Below are 18175 nucleotides of genomic sequence, written 5' to 3'. Positions count from 1 at the left end.
ACCAATAAATTCCCCCTCCACATATTTTTCACTTTATATGTTGCTGTAATTAAACACACCAGTTTTCCCGGATTACCGCAGTCTCTCTTTCAAGGGCCTTTATTACAAATATTGCATTTATTGCGGAGGCATTAAACTCTAAGAGGTTCCCCGGCTCAGCTTTTAATGGTATAACTTAAACGGCCACAAATTGATGCATTTCACAGAGATGGCACTACTGAGAATACAAGATTAGAAATGGCCCAATTTGCAGTTCTAAAAACTGCTCTTCACAGCACCAACCCATTCACCCACAGTTCAGTTCATTATGCCTTTAGCAGTGAGATTGTGTTGCCTCTTGTTTCAGAAAAAAAAATTCGCAAATGGAACCAGAGGTCTGTGTGAAGACCTGTAGCATATGTCACATTTTATTAAATACAGAGCGCTTTATGATCCGCCCAACTCAACAGAGACTTTATGAAGGTGCCAATCAGCCACAGACCTGTGTAATTTTTCAACACAAAGCTGTAATCATCTTCTCCGTGGGACTTTATTCAGACCCCCGGCCAAAATATTACTTCTTGTGAGAAAGTCAGTTTCTGTATAAGGTTAATAAGCTGTTAATTATATGGTGGCAATTTGGCTTTGCAATATAACATCACATTACTACACCGCGGGTGTCAGGGAAAGTTTTTAATTTGCAGAGGGTGAGGGCAAAAAGTAAATGATCTATGAAAGGCTATCTGCATAATAGCCGTGTCATTTTGGGGGTCAGTGACAGGGCCACTTTTGTCTGTCTAAAGTTGACAGACCCCCTGATGAAAAGGTTATGGGTGAAAATGAAAGAAAACACACATCAATGCTCTGCCTCTCTCTTCAAACACACACCAACATTCATCAATGAATGTGACTCATTCTTGGAATTTGTCCTCTGCATTTAACCCATCCAAGTTAGTGCACGCACATTAGGAATAGTGAGTAGTAGACACACACGCACACAAATTCTCATTCTAACATATTGTTACTAGTACTACACATACTCAATACGGGCTAGAGTTTTTTTCCTTACATGACAGCATTGACGTGCTTGTCCAGACGAGGTGAGGTGCACCCGAGGATCTCCCCTGGAGAGAGTGGTCGACACTGAGGTACCAACACCTCATAATCTGGCTTTAGCTCTGCACTGGCTGCCTGAGAAGAGAAAAGAAAAGGGATGCTGAGACCAAGGAAGCAACTTTTCCACCAACAAGATGTGTCCAATCTGGAAAAGCTCTACATGTTTTCTCCTTTCCTGATAAGGCAGTTCAGGGCTGCAAAAAAAAAAGATCCACGTCAACTCCCTAATTCCTGTACTGTAGGTATTGAACCAGGAACCACTAATGTCAGAGGCCCAAAGGCAGGAAAATATTCGCACCAAATGAAGTTAATGAATGAAATGAAGTCTTAGGCCTACAAACTGGACAGATTTTGGAAACCTAAGGAACTCAGTATTTAACTTCTTTTTTTATCTAACGGTTGTATAACAGCAATATCATAATCATGCTAAATTTACGGCATATTAGTGAATGTCAGAGCTGCCGTAAAATATTATATGCACTACCATTCAAAATTTCAGGGTAGGTAAGATTTGTTTAAATGTTTTTAAAAGTATCTTATGCTCACCAAGGCTGCATTTATTTCGAAATCGAAAATACATTCTAATATGCTAATTTGCTCCTTAAGCATCTTTTTTTATTATTATACATTTAGAAAACAGTTGTGCAGCATTTATTTGGAAATCATGATTTATTTTTTCAGGATTCTTTTGATGAATGGAAAGTCCAAAAGAATAAAAACAACATTTATTTAAAATAGAAATCTTTTGTAACAATGTCTTTACTGTCACTTTTAATCATTTTAATGCATATAAATTGAAGTAGAATTAATAAAAAATTATTTTGAACACTATATGTGAACTAATTGTTTTGAATTGTATTCATTGTATACATACAAAAACTCCTAAAACTTGCATCAAAATCTCTGGACAGGTTATGTTGTAATATAGTAAAGTTGTAACATGGTCTGGTTCCTAGAGAAGTTTGCAGCTCTAGCTGAGCACCGGCTCCGGAAGTTGCAACGACACCTTTTTCGATAAAAACGTGGTAGGAGAGACAGATCAGAGAGACCGTCATCCAGCACATCTCCCAACACCTACAGGCTTTCCTTTCCAACAAAAATGAAGCAAAGAAATAGTGCCAAAAAAATTAAGGCAAGAAAGCTGCAGTAATGCAACGGGGGTGGAGACATTACAGTTAAGCTTTTGTTTTTGATGAGGAAAGAGAATAACAAAAACACATAAAACGCATGCATTCACACCCCTCTGGCCCCAAGCACCCACCCAGAGCACGGGAACGGGCCCACACACACACAACACCCAGGCCGTGCTATTTCCAGATATAACGGGTCATTTTTAGGCAGGAGGGTGAAACCGACAGCGAAGAGGAGAGCAAAACAGGAAAAAAAAAGAGGAAGGGAAGAAAATCACACACTTATGTAAGGTGCAGTGCTGAGTGCAACATGCCTTCTGATAATTCCTCTTGCGCAGTTCAAAATAACTTTAACTGCATTTCACACCCACCTTACACAAACACACTGTTACAGGAGCAAAAACACACACAAGGGCAGCCGTATGTGCTGTTAGAGACCTTAAAGCAGGAAGGTAAGTGATGGTGAGAAAGAGACAGTAAACGAATCAGAGAACATTTTTAACCGCAGGGAATGGTTATCATTGAGTAAGGATCGGGAGGTTCAAAGGTCACCTGCAAAGCAGCCACAAACTGGATGGTGCTGACGAGGGCGAGCGATTGGCCAGGAGGGAAGTTAAACCTGAGCGTCTCCAGGAAGTGGGCTGTGTCAATCTGGATGTCCACAAACACGTACAGCATCTTGATGCCTTCAGTCGAGTCTATAGGGACTGAAGACACAAACAACATTAGCATATAGGGGTGGGCGATATGACCAAAATCCTTTTTCATGGTATGAGAAATTTTACTTCATGATAAGGATATATCTTAATACAGCTATTTTTATTTACATTTTTTTTCTTATATATATATAAAAAAATAACAAAAAGCAAATTACCAAAAGTAGGACAAATTAAATAAAAACATTTTTTTTTAGCTACAGTAGGTTTATTTAACTTGGAAATACTAAAACACTGAATTGTTGTAAATATCTTGAAAACTCAGAAAAGTTTGTGTTACTCAGCCTACCTCAGATCTATGACAGTAACTAAAGAAAAGAGAAAATCGCACAATTGCTATTAATGTCATTCATTTCACAACCTATGAGCAGAGCTGAAAGAGGGAGGCGGGTTTCAGTCTTCTTCCATCTACATTATTTACTGCTGATGGTCATAATTGCTGTTCTTCTTGTAGCATTCTCTTTAAAGCCAATGCTCCAATGGCCATTTCACTGCTATTAGGCAAATGCCACCTTTAGGGAGTGTTTTAAACATGGAGCCCATTTAACTATGTAAGAACAGACGACAAGATCGTAAAGAAAGTGGGAAGAGAGGAAAAAAAAAATATTGCTCAAAGAAAGATCAACAGAGGCTTCTCAGTAAGCACACTTTGATAAGACGTCTATGAAAGAGCACATACTCCGGAAAGCATTGCATTTTTTTAATGGAATAGTTCACTCAAAAATTAACATTCTATCTGTGTGTGTGTGTTTTTTTTTTTTGTCCATGCAATAAAAGTCAATGGTAACCAAAACAGTTAGGTTACCAACATTCTTCAAATGATCTTTTTTGTGTTTTGCAGTAGAAATAAAGTCATAATCAGGGTAAAAAATTATAACAGGATTTTCAAATCTTTGTCATACCTTTATACAAACATTTTAAAAAGGACAATTGGCCAAGATTTAAAATCACAAACGTAACAAACATTTGCTGAGTGTTGTTCTAACATCAGACAGGAAACATGTTAGAAACAATGGTAACACTTTACTATAAGGTTCATTAGTTAACTACTTTAGTTAAAATGAACAAATAATGAACAATACTTCTTAATCTTAGTTAATATTAATTTCAACATTTACTAATACGTCATTAAAATCAAAGGTTGTATTTGTTAACATTAGTTAATGCACTGTGAACTAACATGAATAAACAATGAACAGCTGTATTTTTATTAACTAACATTAACTCAGATTAATAAATACTGTAACAAATGTATTGCTCATTGTTAGTTAATCTTAGCAAATACATTAACCAATGAACCTTTTTGTAAAGTGTTACCGAAACAATTATACTGTCACTTATTAATTATTCTTAGACAGTATCACATGTCTGTTTGAGAGGAGGGCAACCCCAGAAAGCACTGTGAAATGCCCAGGAAAAGAGGTGAGACAAATGTTGATTATAAACTTATTTAAAAATATGTTAGTGTGTTGTGTTATACTTTTAGGCTACATTCAAACTTGTCAGTCCAAATCAGATTATTTGTGTATTTGATTGGAATCTGATCTAATTATTGACTGTCCACACAGTGTATCACAACTGTTCAGATCTGTTTTGTGTGTCCAGTGTAGGAATGTTTGCATTGGTTTAAATGGCAATGATGTTGCGTAGGTATTGGCATACGTCAAAAACAACAACAACAAATGGGTTTGCAATACAGATGTTTTCTTATTTACAACATGACAATGTATAGCCGCCACACTGAACTACGTCTTCCGTAGCAGCGGCATATATATTGGAGACTGGTATGACATTATTCCGTGTTGCCATCTCCACCAGTCTCAAAACATGATTTTTACAAATACATTTCATATGATTCTTTTGCTGTTCACACTAAATCTAAATCTGATCGGATTTCAATCGGATATGCACAAAAATTGGATTACTGACAGTCTGAACGAGGCTTTAGAGTCCTGCGCTGTTAGCTTAGCAACATGCTAACATCAAACACTACTGAATTGGATGTCAAACTTCTTGCTTGCAGGTTGTAACCTTGTTAACCATGTAGAGTGTCCAAATCTGACAATCATGAGTTTCAAAGGTCGTTAGGATGATCCCTTAGAAGGCAGCAGCCAGCCTATTTAGGCAATACACAGTGAGGCTGCTAAAAAGGCTTTTAAAACAGAGCTACAAAACAAACGTCATGAACCAAGTTCATGGTTAGTAACTAGAGGAAGTGATGTACAGAGAGAGAGAAAGAAAGAGAGACAGAGAGGTGGAAGAGAGATTTTACTGACAGTGGCAATAAAGTGTTATGCTTGCAAAGTTTTGCATTTAAGTGGGGCACTGTCAAAATGCACATATATACACGGCTATTTTCATACACACATGAAACACACAAGTGGCAATAACCTCTTTCCGCAGGTGCTAGAAAACAAAGTAAAAAGATGTGAGGGCCGGAGGGTTGAAGTTAAGTGGAATCGATCCATTTCTCTTATCCAATTAGCACGGCAGACTGAGAGCACTTACTCACTGCAATTACAGCTTTTGTCAATAAGAGTCATGGATTCAGAGACGCTCCATCCCTTCATCTCCTTCACTTATCTATGTTTTTGTTTAAGGGCTAACATATAAGCAGATATGATTGAGGAGCTTCATAAAGTTGGGAAAAAAAATGAAAGAATGCACAGGCATGCACGTTCCCAGTGGCATGGAGAAATACACTGTATCAATAATGTTCAAAATGCCAAAGGTCTGCGGCCTTGTGTGTTTATAAAATGTACAGCAATTGCTTTCAATATACACTATAAAAAGTGTATACATATATGTATATATACATATATACAATTAACATCAGTCTGTGAATATCCATTAAAAGAGACAAGGAGCAACTTTCATTCTATCATATAAAGAATATAGATGCAATTGAATCAACCAGTAGGTAAACTGTAATCATTGACAACATCTTCACAGTGACAGAATGAACACTCGCTTTTTTCCTGCTTCGCCAGCTTTTTTTTTTTGCTGGTAAAAAAAGTAACCACAGAAAAATATAAGCGTTCTGCACCTGCTTTCAAAACTGTCCCAGTCATTCCAATTAACCTTTGATATTTTAATATTGTTGGTCTCAAGGATATCACTGAAAAGAAACTGGCAAGCAATTCTTACCCAAATATACACATACATAAAAATAAAATAAATATATAAAAAAAAACAAATACAAAAAATATAAGATTTTTGCATCTGTGACATACTGTATACTGTCGCAGTATAGTAAGAAAAAAAGTGTAAATAATGTACTTAATATACAATTCTATATATATATATATATATATATATATATATATTAGTGATGAGGACGAGACCGCCTATGCCGAGTCCGAGTCAAGACCGAGTCTTTGAAGGGTCGAGTCCGAGTCGAGACCGAGTCCGTTGTTTTTCAAATACAGTCGAGTCCGAGTCAAGACCGAGTCTTTGAGGAAGCAAGTCCGAGTCGAGATTTTGTCTCGACATGTCAGTTTTGATATTCATGATTTAATATCACCCCAGTTAATAATCAAAAGTTAGGCCTACAGACTAAGCTAGATAGGGAATTGTTTAGAGGAGCAGTCTTAATGTCTTAATATAGACTATGCTTTTACTATCATTAAAAATAACCCCTACCACATGCATCATCTTCTGCCTATTTTTCTAAAATGCTTCAACAGTGCTGCTCTGACATCAACATGTTAAGCCCATCCTGACTTTTTTAATCATAGTTAAGACATGCAGAGCAAATTAAAATTTTCTAGTGGCATGTCTAAATTAGTAGGCTTAGCAACTTTATAACATTTTCCAATATTTCCCAATTTTAAATATTTTGACAATACACTCGAATTCAGTATCTTTTAAAACTTTATTCCCCCATAACTAGTGATGGGGACGAGACCGCCTATGCCGAGTCCGAGTCAAGACCGAGTCTATGAAGGGTCGAGTCCGAGTCAAGACCGAATTTTTTGAAGGAACTAGTCCGAGACGAGTCCGAGACGAGTACGAGAAAGCAGAAATCGGTCTCGAGTCCGGACTCGAGTACTACATCACTAATATATATATATATATATATATTTTTTTTTTTTTTTTAATTCAAGGCTTCGGCCCTCAGATGCAGGATTAATATTCCCGTGGCCGGCTCTGGTATATGGGAGAGGTGTGATTGTTCTGCTGGAGATATATTGGCCCTATTGATTTAGCATTTCCTCTACTGTATGTTGTGCTGCTGACGGGCAGCGTGGGGTGAGGCGGCCTCCTCTAAACTGGCACATCCAGGCCTTTCAAAGGACACCTATAATGCATGTTCACTATTGATCTGCTGAGTACATGTGCAGGCAGCCCATTCAAAACATCTGCTATCCCTTACACATCACGACCCAGACTGGCTACCGCACTGAGCTATTGAGAGCAGCTTTGCAAAGCACTTCAAGAGTAAAATCCATACATCTCAACTTCTCCTTACCACGGCTGACTGTCTCCAACCTTTGCTCTTAGAGACACCCCTGGAGCTTTCTTGGTCTCTTTTTCATTTTTTTTTTTTTAAACAAGCAGTTAACCGTCAATGAAAGACCTTGAAACATGCTCACGAGAAACCATAGGAAGGGGAACATGAGACATCTTCCTTTATGAAATTTAATTTGAGGGTGTGTAGTCTATACATATGTTAAAGGAAGAGTTATAATACACAACTATGAATAATCCAAGGCAGATTAATTTTCTTTCTTCTGTGGAACACCACACTTTTCAATCCATACCAGTGATATTTAAGTATTACACATATAGCATTATATAATTTTTTAAATATTTTGAATTAGCTTTTATTTTTATTTTTCATTTTTGTTTAAATTTGAGTAATTATGTTATGTGCGTTTGCCATTTTTAGTAATTTTTTTCTATATAGCTTCAGTTCATATTTATTTGTTATAGTAATTATAGCGCTTGAAAATTAGAAATGTTGCCTTGACAACTAACTGACATAAGTCACTTACTGAAAACTATTTTAGTAGTTTTAGTTAACAATAGCAATATAGTTTTATACAGTGAAAAGTGAATGTTGACCAGGGCCTGTCAAGAATAACAAAAATTCACCAAAATAAGTATCATAAAAGTTTGCATTCAACAGAAGAAAGCAACTCATAAGAGTTTGGCAAGAGGGTGAGAAAATTATGTCAGAATGTAACATTTTAGGTTAACTACCCCTTTAATTCGCACAAGAATAATGATTATGTGTGTGTGTGTCTGTGTACGCATACTCACTCAGACAACTGTGCCCATAATGCACCATGAAGTCGGCTCCCAGAGCACGAGCAGTGAAGTCGTCCACGCAGCAGGCCCCATATGTCACATCTCCCATCACCAGAGTGTCCGCCTCTGTGAATCTGACAAACAACACAATCAACCAATCAATGACCTTGATCACCACCCTATTGCAATTCAAATCTTTCAGGCCTCAAGTAAAATGACGGGTCCACACAGTTGGCAGATCAATCACTCTCAAGCGGAAATGTCACTCAGACATCCATGTCTCCAGTTAAGTGGGCTCCCGCTAGCTGTAAACTGATGCACTCTGTGCAGTCTGGAAAAAACCCCATCTAGAATAACCTTCAGAGACAACAAAGCACTGGACAACGATTAACATAAAAACGTAACTGATGGTAGAGGGTCAAGTTCCACGCTAAGGTTAATAGCTATGGTTTAGTAAGTAGTAAGCTGGTAACCAAGAGATTGCAAGTGGTGCTATTCATAAGCTAGCACCATTGAGAAAGCCACTAAACTTGTGCCTGGTTAATTAACACTGTGCCATAACCAATGGTGTCTAAGAAAATCTGGAAAAAGCTGTCTGTTAGCATGTTAGCCCTCCCAATTATCCAAATATCCAAATGTTTATATGTGGAGCAATATTATGGACCAATTAGATGATCTAGCTTACAAGTATACATGTTTCACAGAATTCACAACCAAGTATCATAGAAAATGTTTAAATCAGCAAAGCATAAAAATAAAATGCATGTACATGATTGGAAAATGTGAGATAAAGCACTGCCACTGACCCAATAAGGCCAGTAACCCAAAACTCTCACACTGGCCCGCATTCTTAAAAATACATATGTTAAGAGTTGAATAAGTATACTATGAAAAATACAGATATTCAGACGCAGCTTGAGAGGAGACTTGCATATTAATTTTTTTATTTAGTTTGACAGGGACATTGTACATTAATAAAAACATTCCTGTAAATGTACCAGAATTAGCCAAAGGCTATTTTTCATCCGTAGTCCCTGGACAAGATGTTACAAGTCAACCTAATGAAAACATTTTTTGATTAAGAATACATAATGGAACATTTAATAATTACACAATACAATAAAAATCTATTTAGACAATTTTGGATCAATTAAAAACAATGCAGCAAATACAGTAATAGGATGGCTAGCAGATATAAGATTCCAAAGTTGACAAGTCTGGAACCCTAAATAAAACACATGTGTCTAGATCTCTTATAGTTGTCGGAATAATATTCCATTCCTGTGCAGCTTTGACAGAAAAAGCAGACTGACTAAATTTACTTCGTCTAAGTGGTATGACACAGTCTCGTCTTGATGCACCTCTTGTAAAGTGATAACCGGTTGTTCTAATACGATCTAGCTGACCAAGAGGTGGGAGAAGATAAACCATAAATAATTTTATACATCAAGCATACATTTGCATACTTAATCATGTTTTCCCAACTTAATAAATTACATTTTTCCACTATTGGACAATGATGAGAATGTACAGATTTCTTATCAAAGACCTTACGTGTGCGTTTGTATAAGGACTTGTATAAGGTTTTTTTAGAGTCACTGAACTCGCCTGAGACCAGGTGGTTAAACAGAAAGTCATGTGAGAAATAACCATAGAATACATAAACATCTTAGCTGCTTCTAATGACATGTTATCTCTAGTAAGCTTAAAATTAAAGAGAGTATACTTAACCTGCTTACAAACCTTTTTTACGTGAGCTTTAAATGTAAGTTTAGTATCAATCAGTATTCCCAGATATTTATATTGTGGCACTACCTGCAGCCTCACCCCTGACACGTAAACATCAGGTTCTTTATTAGTACTGTTAGACTTAGAGAAAAACATACAATTTAGTTGCAAGCAATTCTCTTTTAGCCATGCCGACACATTAACCATAGAATTCGTAAGTTCATTTGCAACTTGTGTTATATACATAGCAAAAAGCATTGGACCCAAAATAGATCCTTGCGGAACACCAGTTGATATACCTATATCATTAGATAGATGATTGTGTAGTCTAACACATTGGAATCTATCTGATAGATATGACTCTATCCAGTTAATTGTAGTGCTGCAAGTGACGCTATAACTTGTGGTGTTTGTTACCGATATGCAAAAAACAACAGCCAAGTACAAATACTATGTACTAATTATATCTAAATATATAATTTAATATCATACAAAATAGTTTCATAGCCAGCAAGAAATATTTAATAAATATTTATTAATTCACCGGTCACTGGCTGATGTGTAAAACATTAGACTCTGAATGCAAGAATTTAAGTGCCTGCTAAATTACTTTTTACAATGTAACTTCCTAAAAAAGTGACTGAAGGACATTACTGAGCCTCCGTGTCCAGTAAAGCCCACTCGTAAGAAATGCTGCAACAAATTGTCCTTGGCTTCCTTCCTTCACTTTGTAGGACAATGACAAGCATTCCAGAAAGGTGGATCTCTGAGGAGCTGTTTGAAGAGCCAACGATCTGTTTTTGTTTGCTTCGGCAGGGGTCGTGTTAAGTGTTAGCACATCTATTGACTGGCTCACTGCTGCCGCCTCTCCTCTGTGTGAAATTTAAATGCAGGATAAACATGAGACAGGGGCACATAAATTATGAGTGAGAAGAACGAGAGAGAATGAATATGCGAGGAGAAGAAAGGAGGGAAAAAGAGAGTAGAGGCTGTTGTATGGGAAGCTGGCTGACACATTTAGGACAGGAATTATTAATAGAACACAGGCACATTTTCTATCTTTTTTTTTGTTGAGCGCACGCGCACACACACACACGCACACACACACACGCACGCATGCACACGCACACACACGATTCACCTTCTAAACTCTCATTCAGACTGAGCTCTCTAAAGTGGCCAGTACAACACCATGGCAAATAGTACAGTCTGTACTGATAGCTCTGTCTGGACTGTTCACTAGACATATTTTTTTCTACTTCCTGTCTGGGCCTTTTTCCTCAGTTTCTCAATCTATGTAGTCGTTTACCTCTGTTGCGAGCCAAGCACCCCATCTGAAGTTGACTTTTTTGGCCATTGCTAAAAAAATTTTGCGAAGATTTTTTTGCTCAAGCTAACTGCTTGGTGGGTGAAACATGTCCTGGTTATATTTCACCAAAAAGGGTCAATAGCAAATTTATTTCTAGATAGATGTATCTGAATATATATTAGACTTGCATTTATTCTATGCGATCCTCTGGTCTTTGAGTGCCTATGCTTGTGCCACTGTAATCAAGCACATGATCAACCGAGAAATAAAAAATGTTTGTGTGCATTTATAGGCTAATAAATATCTAGTTAAATGATGAAAAAAAAAACTCTTTGGTGGTCTTGCAGTCCATCCAAAAAATCTTCCTTCTGCACAAATAACATAAGTGACATTTTTTTTGCAATCAAAACTGTGAATTTTGCCAAAAGGCATTTGGTTTGCAGAACTGATTACACACATTTTTTACTGCAATAGATTTAACAAATACATGAATATAATGAGAATAACCACTGAAAATAATGAGACTTACAAACAACTAAAAACAAAAAATGCATTACGGTAATGAGATAATGCTTAAGTGTTTTATTGTCATGAAAATAAAATCAATGTTTTATATATTATACACATTATACATTTTTATTTTCCTTCATTTTTACATTGCATACACACACACACACACACACACACACACACACACACACACACACACACACACACACACACACACACACACACACACACACACACACATATATATATGTATGTGTGTGTGTGTGTGTGTGTGTGTGTGTGTGTGTGTGTGTGTGTGTGTGTGTGTGTGTGTGTGTGTGTGTGTATGCAATGTATAATGTGTATACTATAAAACAAACTGTGCCACCATGCCACACAAACACACACCTGTCGTCTCTTCATAACACACTGCCTGCGTTTGTGTCTCATGCATGGCTTACTTCGGTAACCCAGTGCCCCCAAACACACCCTCTCTCTTCACACATAGTTATTCTCATGTGAAGGACGCAGGCAAGTAGCAGTTGCTTGTAAAGCAGAGAGTGATGGATGAGGAGAGCTCATCTGGTAAATAAATATTTGCTGTGGTAAATTTGATTCGCTCATCCTTTCTCTCATCAAGGTCCCCCTCTCTTTCTGCCCATCTGCTGCATGTTTGCGCATACACATTCATGAGTGGGTGGAATCATCACCAGCCCAAAACGATAAGATGCACATGAATTAGATGGTTCATAACAATACATATACAGTGCCTAAATCACACTTAAAAATGTATGAATGTCAATGCATCACATAAAAAAAATCAAACTGTAGCACTGCACAGAGAAGCCAGACTGAAAACTCACAGAATCAAAATCCCATTCCTCATGTTGAACATAAGACATGAATAAGGAGAGGTTGACTGTGGATGTTCAGAACACTTTCGTTTTAACAGCAAAAGAGGCCATGGTAAGCCATAAGTAGCAAAACATTTAATATCTGACAAATGTTTTATGACAGAAAAGTTCAACAACCAACAGAAATATGTAGTGAAGCAAACTACTCAACTCTTCTATGAAATTTCGTCGTTTTGAATTGAAAATATGCTATAAATTTCATGCCTGAATGTGACGAGACTAGAAATGTTTCTGAGTGCGTTTCTGACGAGTGAATGTGCATATTTTTTAATAAAAATTTATTTGCAAATAATTTAAATCAATTACTTCGCAATGAGGCCTAAAAATAATTTTATGTACTGTTAATATTTCTATATTTCCTTAAATCCCTTTTAATCCTATAATTATTTAATTCCTTTACAATAAAAAGACCAATACCCCCTACCATGATTAATTTTAGATTTGTTTAAATATAATGAAATATACATAAATTCTGTTTATCCATCCTTCAGACAGCTTCAGATTTTTTTTTATTGAGTTAGCCTTGAAAAACTTTATGTTTCTAGTTAAAAACGACACTTACCGCAGTTATTTATCTTCAAATTTAAAGTGATTTTAATCTACTTAATTAAATGCAAATTATAATCACAACATTGAATTCCGTTTTCCACTGCAATGCCATGCACACACCACACATAAGCAGGACCCAAATATAAATTCTGGCAAATCTGTCGCTGGTAACGATGACTACCCCAGCCTTCCAGCAATAAAATACGTGCAAAACCTCATTGTCAGGTTTCCTTATTTGTGCAATGTATCCGATTAACAGACTAAGGGGGCTTGCGGATGAAAAACGGAAATACATTAATATAAACTCCGAGTGTCAGATTACCAGAGCTCGTGCAAGAGCGAGATATAGTGCTTGCTACCTGGGAATGACGCTGTAATTATTGGAGCAGGAGTGTGGATCAAGTTCGTGCTCCCGCTGGGACTGAGGCTCAGAGCGAGTAAGATGAGGGGTTTTAGTCGTGATCAGTGCTTCGCACGCCCCTCCAAATGCTGACCGCAGGATAGAAGAGTCACTGTCAGATATGGGCCCCGAAGCTCTGCTATTCTGCCATCGAAATCAAATTCACTGTCTCCCTCTTTCCATCATGTTATCTGGCTCCAGCTACAACATCTGAGCTGAAATGTCATTAAGATGCAATTAAGATGTAGAAATGTCTGTGATCTCAATAACATGGCTTGTTAATTAGTGTCTCTGTAGCAGCCAGTTTGCACACAAAACAGTCAGCCATCGACAGACTCACACAGAACGGATCATAATGAAACAAAGTAAATAATAAAATGTATAACAAAAGTAATAAATGATGTATTGAAAAAATACATGCCATAATCATAAAAGAGTTTAATTTGTGCTTTAAATCCTAGATTTTCAGACATTTGGACTCCCCTAAGGCCTGGGACTCCCTGTCAATGCGACACATTCTCATAAACTCTACAAACAGTTCATGTGTCTGTCTCTCTGTCATTTCTCCCTTCCTCATGTCTCAGAGTCATGCTCCTGCAGGACCGGTCAGCGTCTCTGTGTGTCTCTCACTCTCTCAGTTAATGAACATTAGGGTGTGCTGGTTCTAGAAGCAGTTACATCCGTTTCAAGCTTTTCCTCCTGTCTCTCAGAGGTGAAATCTTTACTTGGCATTGACAGGACTTTCATCAAAGCTCAGTGTAAGCGAGGGGCTGCTGGCTCAAGGCTCTCCTGTTTGTGAACGCTGGAAGAAAACAGATTTATTTTCTTTGGCTACTTAAAGCCTTCAAAAGCAAATGATTTCAAATAAAATGTGCCTTTTTATGACCAGTAATTGTCTAGAGTATATCAGCCAAACAGAGCTAGAGAAGTGATAATTATCATTATAAGTGGATATTTTCGGAAGACATGAGAAATAGAGCCAAGTTATGACTTTAAGATCTTAAATCTTTAATGCTTGAATCATAATCCCTTATCATGAAACATGCGAAGCTCAAATGTTGATTATTGAATAGTGTGAACAGGCCGCACACATGACGCATCAGTGGTATAAAGACGCAGTAGAGGCATTTGCCAGTCCAGCTGCTTTATGCTGTGAATGAAAGCTTTTGGAACCGAGCTCCATTCTAGAACCGTCAAATTACTTCCCGCCTATTTATATCACTGTCAAACATATACAAATTTTACGTTTCCAACACAGACTCATCACCATATTTACAAAAAACAGCTAGATATCCAAATCCATCCCAAATATTAGACATCGGACCCATAAAGTATTTTCAAACTTAAACATATATGTATTGGCATTTGCAATTTTCTTTAACAATGTGAAATTTGTTTTATGAAAAGATAGCACAAGTACACTTTTCGATGAACATAATGAAATAGCTTTTAAAACACAATAAAACAAAACAAAACAAAACAAAACAGAAATAACCTACTGTAACAAAAGCAGAGGTGACCCTGTGTGAACTTAAGGGGAAGTAACTTAATACAGCTAAAAAATAAGTCAAAAATGGCTCAGAGAAAAAGTCTATCATCATTGTTTGTAGATGCCTCTACTAATGCAATGATATTTGTTGATTTTTAAAGCACCCCTACAGTCATAAATTGTATCCCTTAAAACTAATATTTGATAGTCAAAATGGCATATTTAGAAAAAAAATCCTGTGAAAATATTTTTTTCATGCCTTAGAATAGCTTGATGTAACTCTACACCCTTGCTAAATTTAATACTGTATATGTGGAGCCATGAATATGCTAAATAGTCCCATCTCTGGTCCCCTCTCACTCGAAACCAGCTGGGACTACCTGATCCACTCGCTCAACTGTAGTAAATGCTACACAATGGCAAGTGGAGATATTGGTTTAAGTCAGCCATATATGGATAATCATTATAATAAATATGCATTTTACGAAAAGCAGAACATTTAGTTTTTATTATGAGTGTACACAAATAAAAGTAGACATTTAACAGTTTGGAATGATGTATAAAACTTGCTTGTCTTTTACACTGATAAGAAAAAAAGCGAGGTGAACCCCGCCTGCGCGACCGCCGACTCCAGGGGGTTAAAAACGCTCCATAGACATACTGTATAAACAACATTAACAATTATATTTTCTTGTGACTGAAGTGTCCAAACATTTTTGATGCCAATGTGCAGATCTTTAAAAACACATAAAATAAGAATGAAAGCCCTTGTGTTGTGTAAGGTTGTGGATGAAAGCGAGCCCAGAACACGAGCCCTCTGCCCTGTTTCAATAACTCGGATTGTGTGTGCTTGTGTGTTTAGCCCCTCACATCACTGAGCTCAGTTAACACAAAGACTAATATTAGATCAGCGAAGAGGGGTTGTCACAGAAAACCGTCCCTTTGGACTTTCGATATCCCAGCCCTGTTCCCCCAGTCTACAAACTACTCCTGAACCACTTAGCAGAGCACAATACACACCAGCCCACACAAATCACATTACCTGTACCTTCTCAACCCACACAACAGAAAAAACTGCCCTAAATCTGGTCTGCAAAGACATAAAAATCCTTATTAGCAAAGCCACTGTGCTTATTTCTCCTTTTCGACATGATACGAAACGACCAGTGCCAGTGTGATTTATGAAAGCAAAAATATTCAAATTGACCAGCTGTGTGCCTCTGTGGACTGAGGTTTTCTCAGACTAGCTCAGGGGCAGGGATAATGTGCGAGGGTGTACAAGATGAGCGGGTATGTGTTTTGCTCATTTGATGAAAAGCCTGAAAAGCTGGCCTCAAAACCGCTTCGTGGTTTTCTTTCCTGTGTGAGCAGGTCTCAGTGTCTGGAGGGGATGCATCATTGGCTGTGTGACACCGTCTATGAAATCCTGTTAGTGCCACTTCAGGGCAGAAATCAGCCCAGGTGAGAGAGACGTTCTGTTGAGGATGCCAGGATGCCCGTCCCACTACACCCTCAGGTCTCCCACACACACTCCTGATATGGAGGCATGACCTGAATTGAACTGTTTCCGAGGTAGTATTTCAGAGTGCCTTTAACTGATATGTTAAATTTAGAATTTATTAATTAACTATTAAGTATTTAATAATTAATTACATTTATTTGTCAAGTTAATAACTTTAAATCTGATAGTAACTTTGAACTATTTAAACAAAACAACGCTTCAGTGCGCCGGCGCTCTGGCAACGGTGAACAGTTTAAGGAACTCCAGGTGGAAAAAAATCTGACAAAAACATATCACCCTTTTTCTGAAATCTGAACAACTGATAAAGCCAGATTCAAAATTCACCATGTTTTTATACAGTAAATAAAATGTTGTTATGCAACACCAAATGATATATGAACAAAAACCATAAGAATATACATAGGAAAATATTTTGAAATTCGGTGTATGCATGTGCTACTAAAATGGAGATAAACTACTAAATAGAGGAAAAACTAATTTTGAGAAAACAGCCTTTAAGGGTTAGTTCACCCTAAAATGAAAATTCTGTCATTAATTACTCCCCCCCCCATGTCGTTCCAAACCAATAAGGTGAGTAATTAAAGATAGAAATTTAATTTTTGGGTGAACTAACCCTTTAAGGTATGTATTGTAATTGAACTCTACAGATAGAGAAAGTGCAATAAAATAAACACTTAAAAAAAAAAAAAAGTGTATCTTGGATGTTTTCTTTCCACTAGTCTGAAACAACACATTGTGATAATAATGTGACACATTAGCCAAATATCACAAAATGGACCAGTGCATGAAAAAACAATGTTTTTGCCTGTATTGTCTTGCCATAAATTTATTTTAATTTGTACACATATTTTTCTTTTTCTTTCTGATTGAAAAATTACTATTGCTATCGCTCATAGCATGTGTCTGTTCAATACAACAATGAACCATAACTAACTCATCTCGCACCACATAAATAATATCTCAAATCACATAGTGAGCTATTCATTTTCTAAGCAATCTGACAACTTTCATCTAGCGGACAACAAAATGGGTGAAAAAAACCTACAACCTTGCTTGCACTGACGGGGAGACCAGATTCATGTAAGACTTGAAATAAAGACACTCTTTTGACTTCTGTCAGTAGGTAACCACCTAGCAACCATCGAGAGATCCTTAGTAACCAGCTAGTATTGTCCTAGGAACCACGCAGTTTGATATGGTAAACCATGCAAAAATCTAGTTATTTTGAAAACTTTACAGGTTAGAATCGAACTCATGGCACCGAGATGAGTACTAGAGTTCAATGCATTTGCAGCACGAATCTGACTATTTTTCTAATGTAATAAGACATGAACACAGCCTTTTTACTTGATCTAATTCAGTCGAGCCAGTGCGCATCTAAACTCGGGGCTGCAAAACGATGTGGTGTCATTTTTATTACATTGCCTGTTTTTTTTTTCCATCACCCCAAACCTGTTGATAGGGCAAGCACAGTGTTCAGCTGTTACCACTACAGGATTCCAGCCAGGTCTATGACACACATCGCATATTTGAGCTCTCAGTCTCTCTCGCTTTCTCAGAGACAGTAAAAGTGATGCATCA

General features: G+C 37.2%; 1 protein-coding gene across 2 annotated transcripts in view; it reads right to left on the bottom strand.

Moving 5' to 3' along the window:
• dph1 (diphthamide biosynthesis 1) overlaps positions 1-18175 on the bottom strand; it is a 119552-nt gene that overhangs the window by 34163 nt on the left and 67214 nt on the right. For both annotated transcript variants that reach the window (XM_077208316.1, XM_077208315.1), the window contains exons 4-6: positions 8207-8328; positions 2778-2932; positions 1049-1170 (exon numbers count right to left, since the gene is read on the bottom strand). In XM_077208316.1, the coding sequence (XP_077064431.1) occupies positions 1049-1170; positions 2778-2932; positions 8207-8328 (399 nt within the window). The remainder of the gene's footprint in view (positions 1-1048; positions 1171-2777; positions 2933-8206; positions 8329-18175) is intronic.

This window comes from Siphateles boraxobius, unplaced genomic scaffold (genome assembly GCF_051911475.1).
Source record: "Siphateles boraxobius isolate OS27281-9 unplaced genomic scaffold, OSU_SipBor_1 6, whole genome shotgun sequence".
Lineage (NCBI taxonomy): Eukaryota > Metazoa > Chordata > Actinopteri > Cypriniformes > Leuciscidae > Siphateles > Siphateles boraxobius.
Note: the sequence above shows the minus strand (reverse complement) of the source record. Positions and strands in the feature narration are given on the sequence as shown.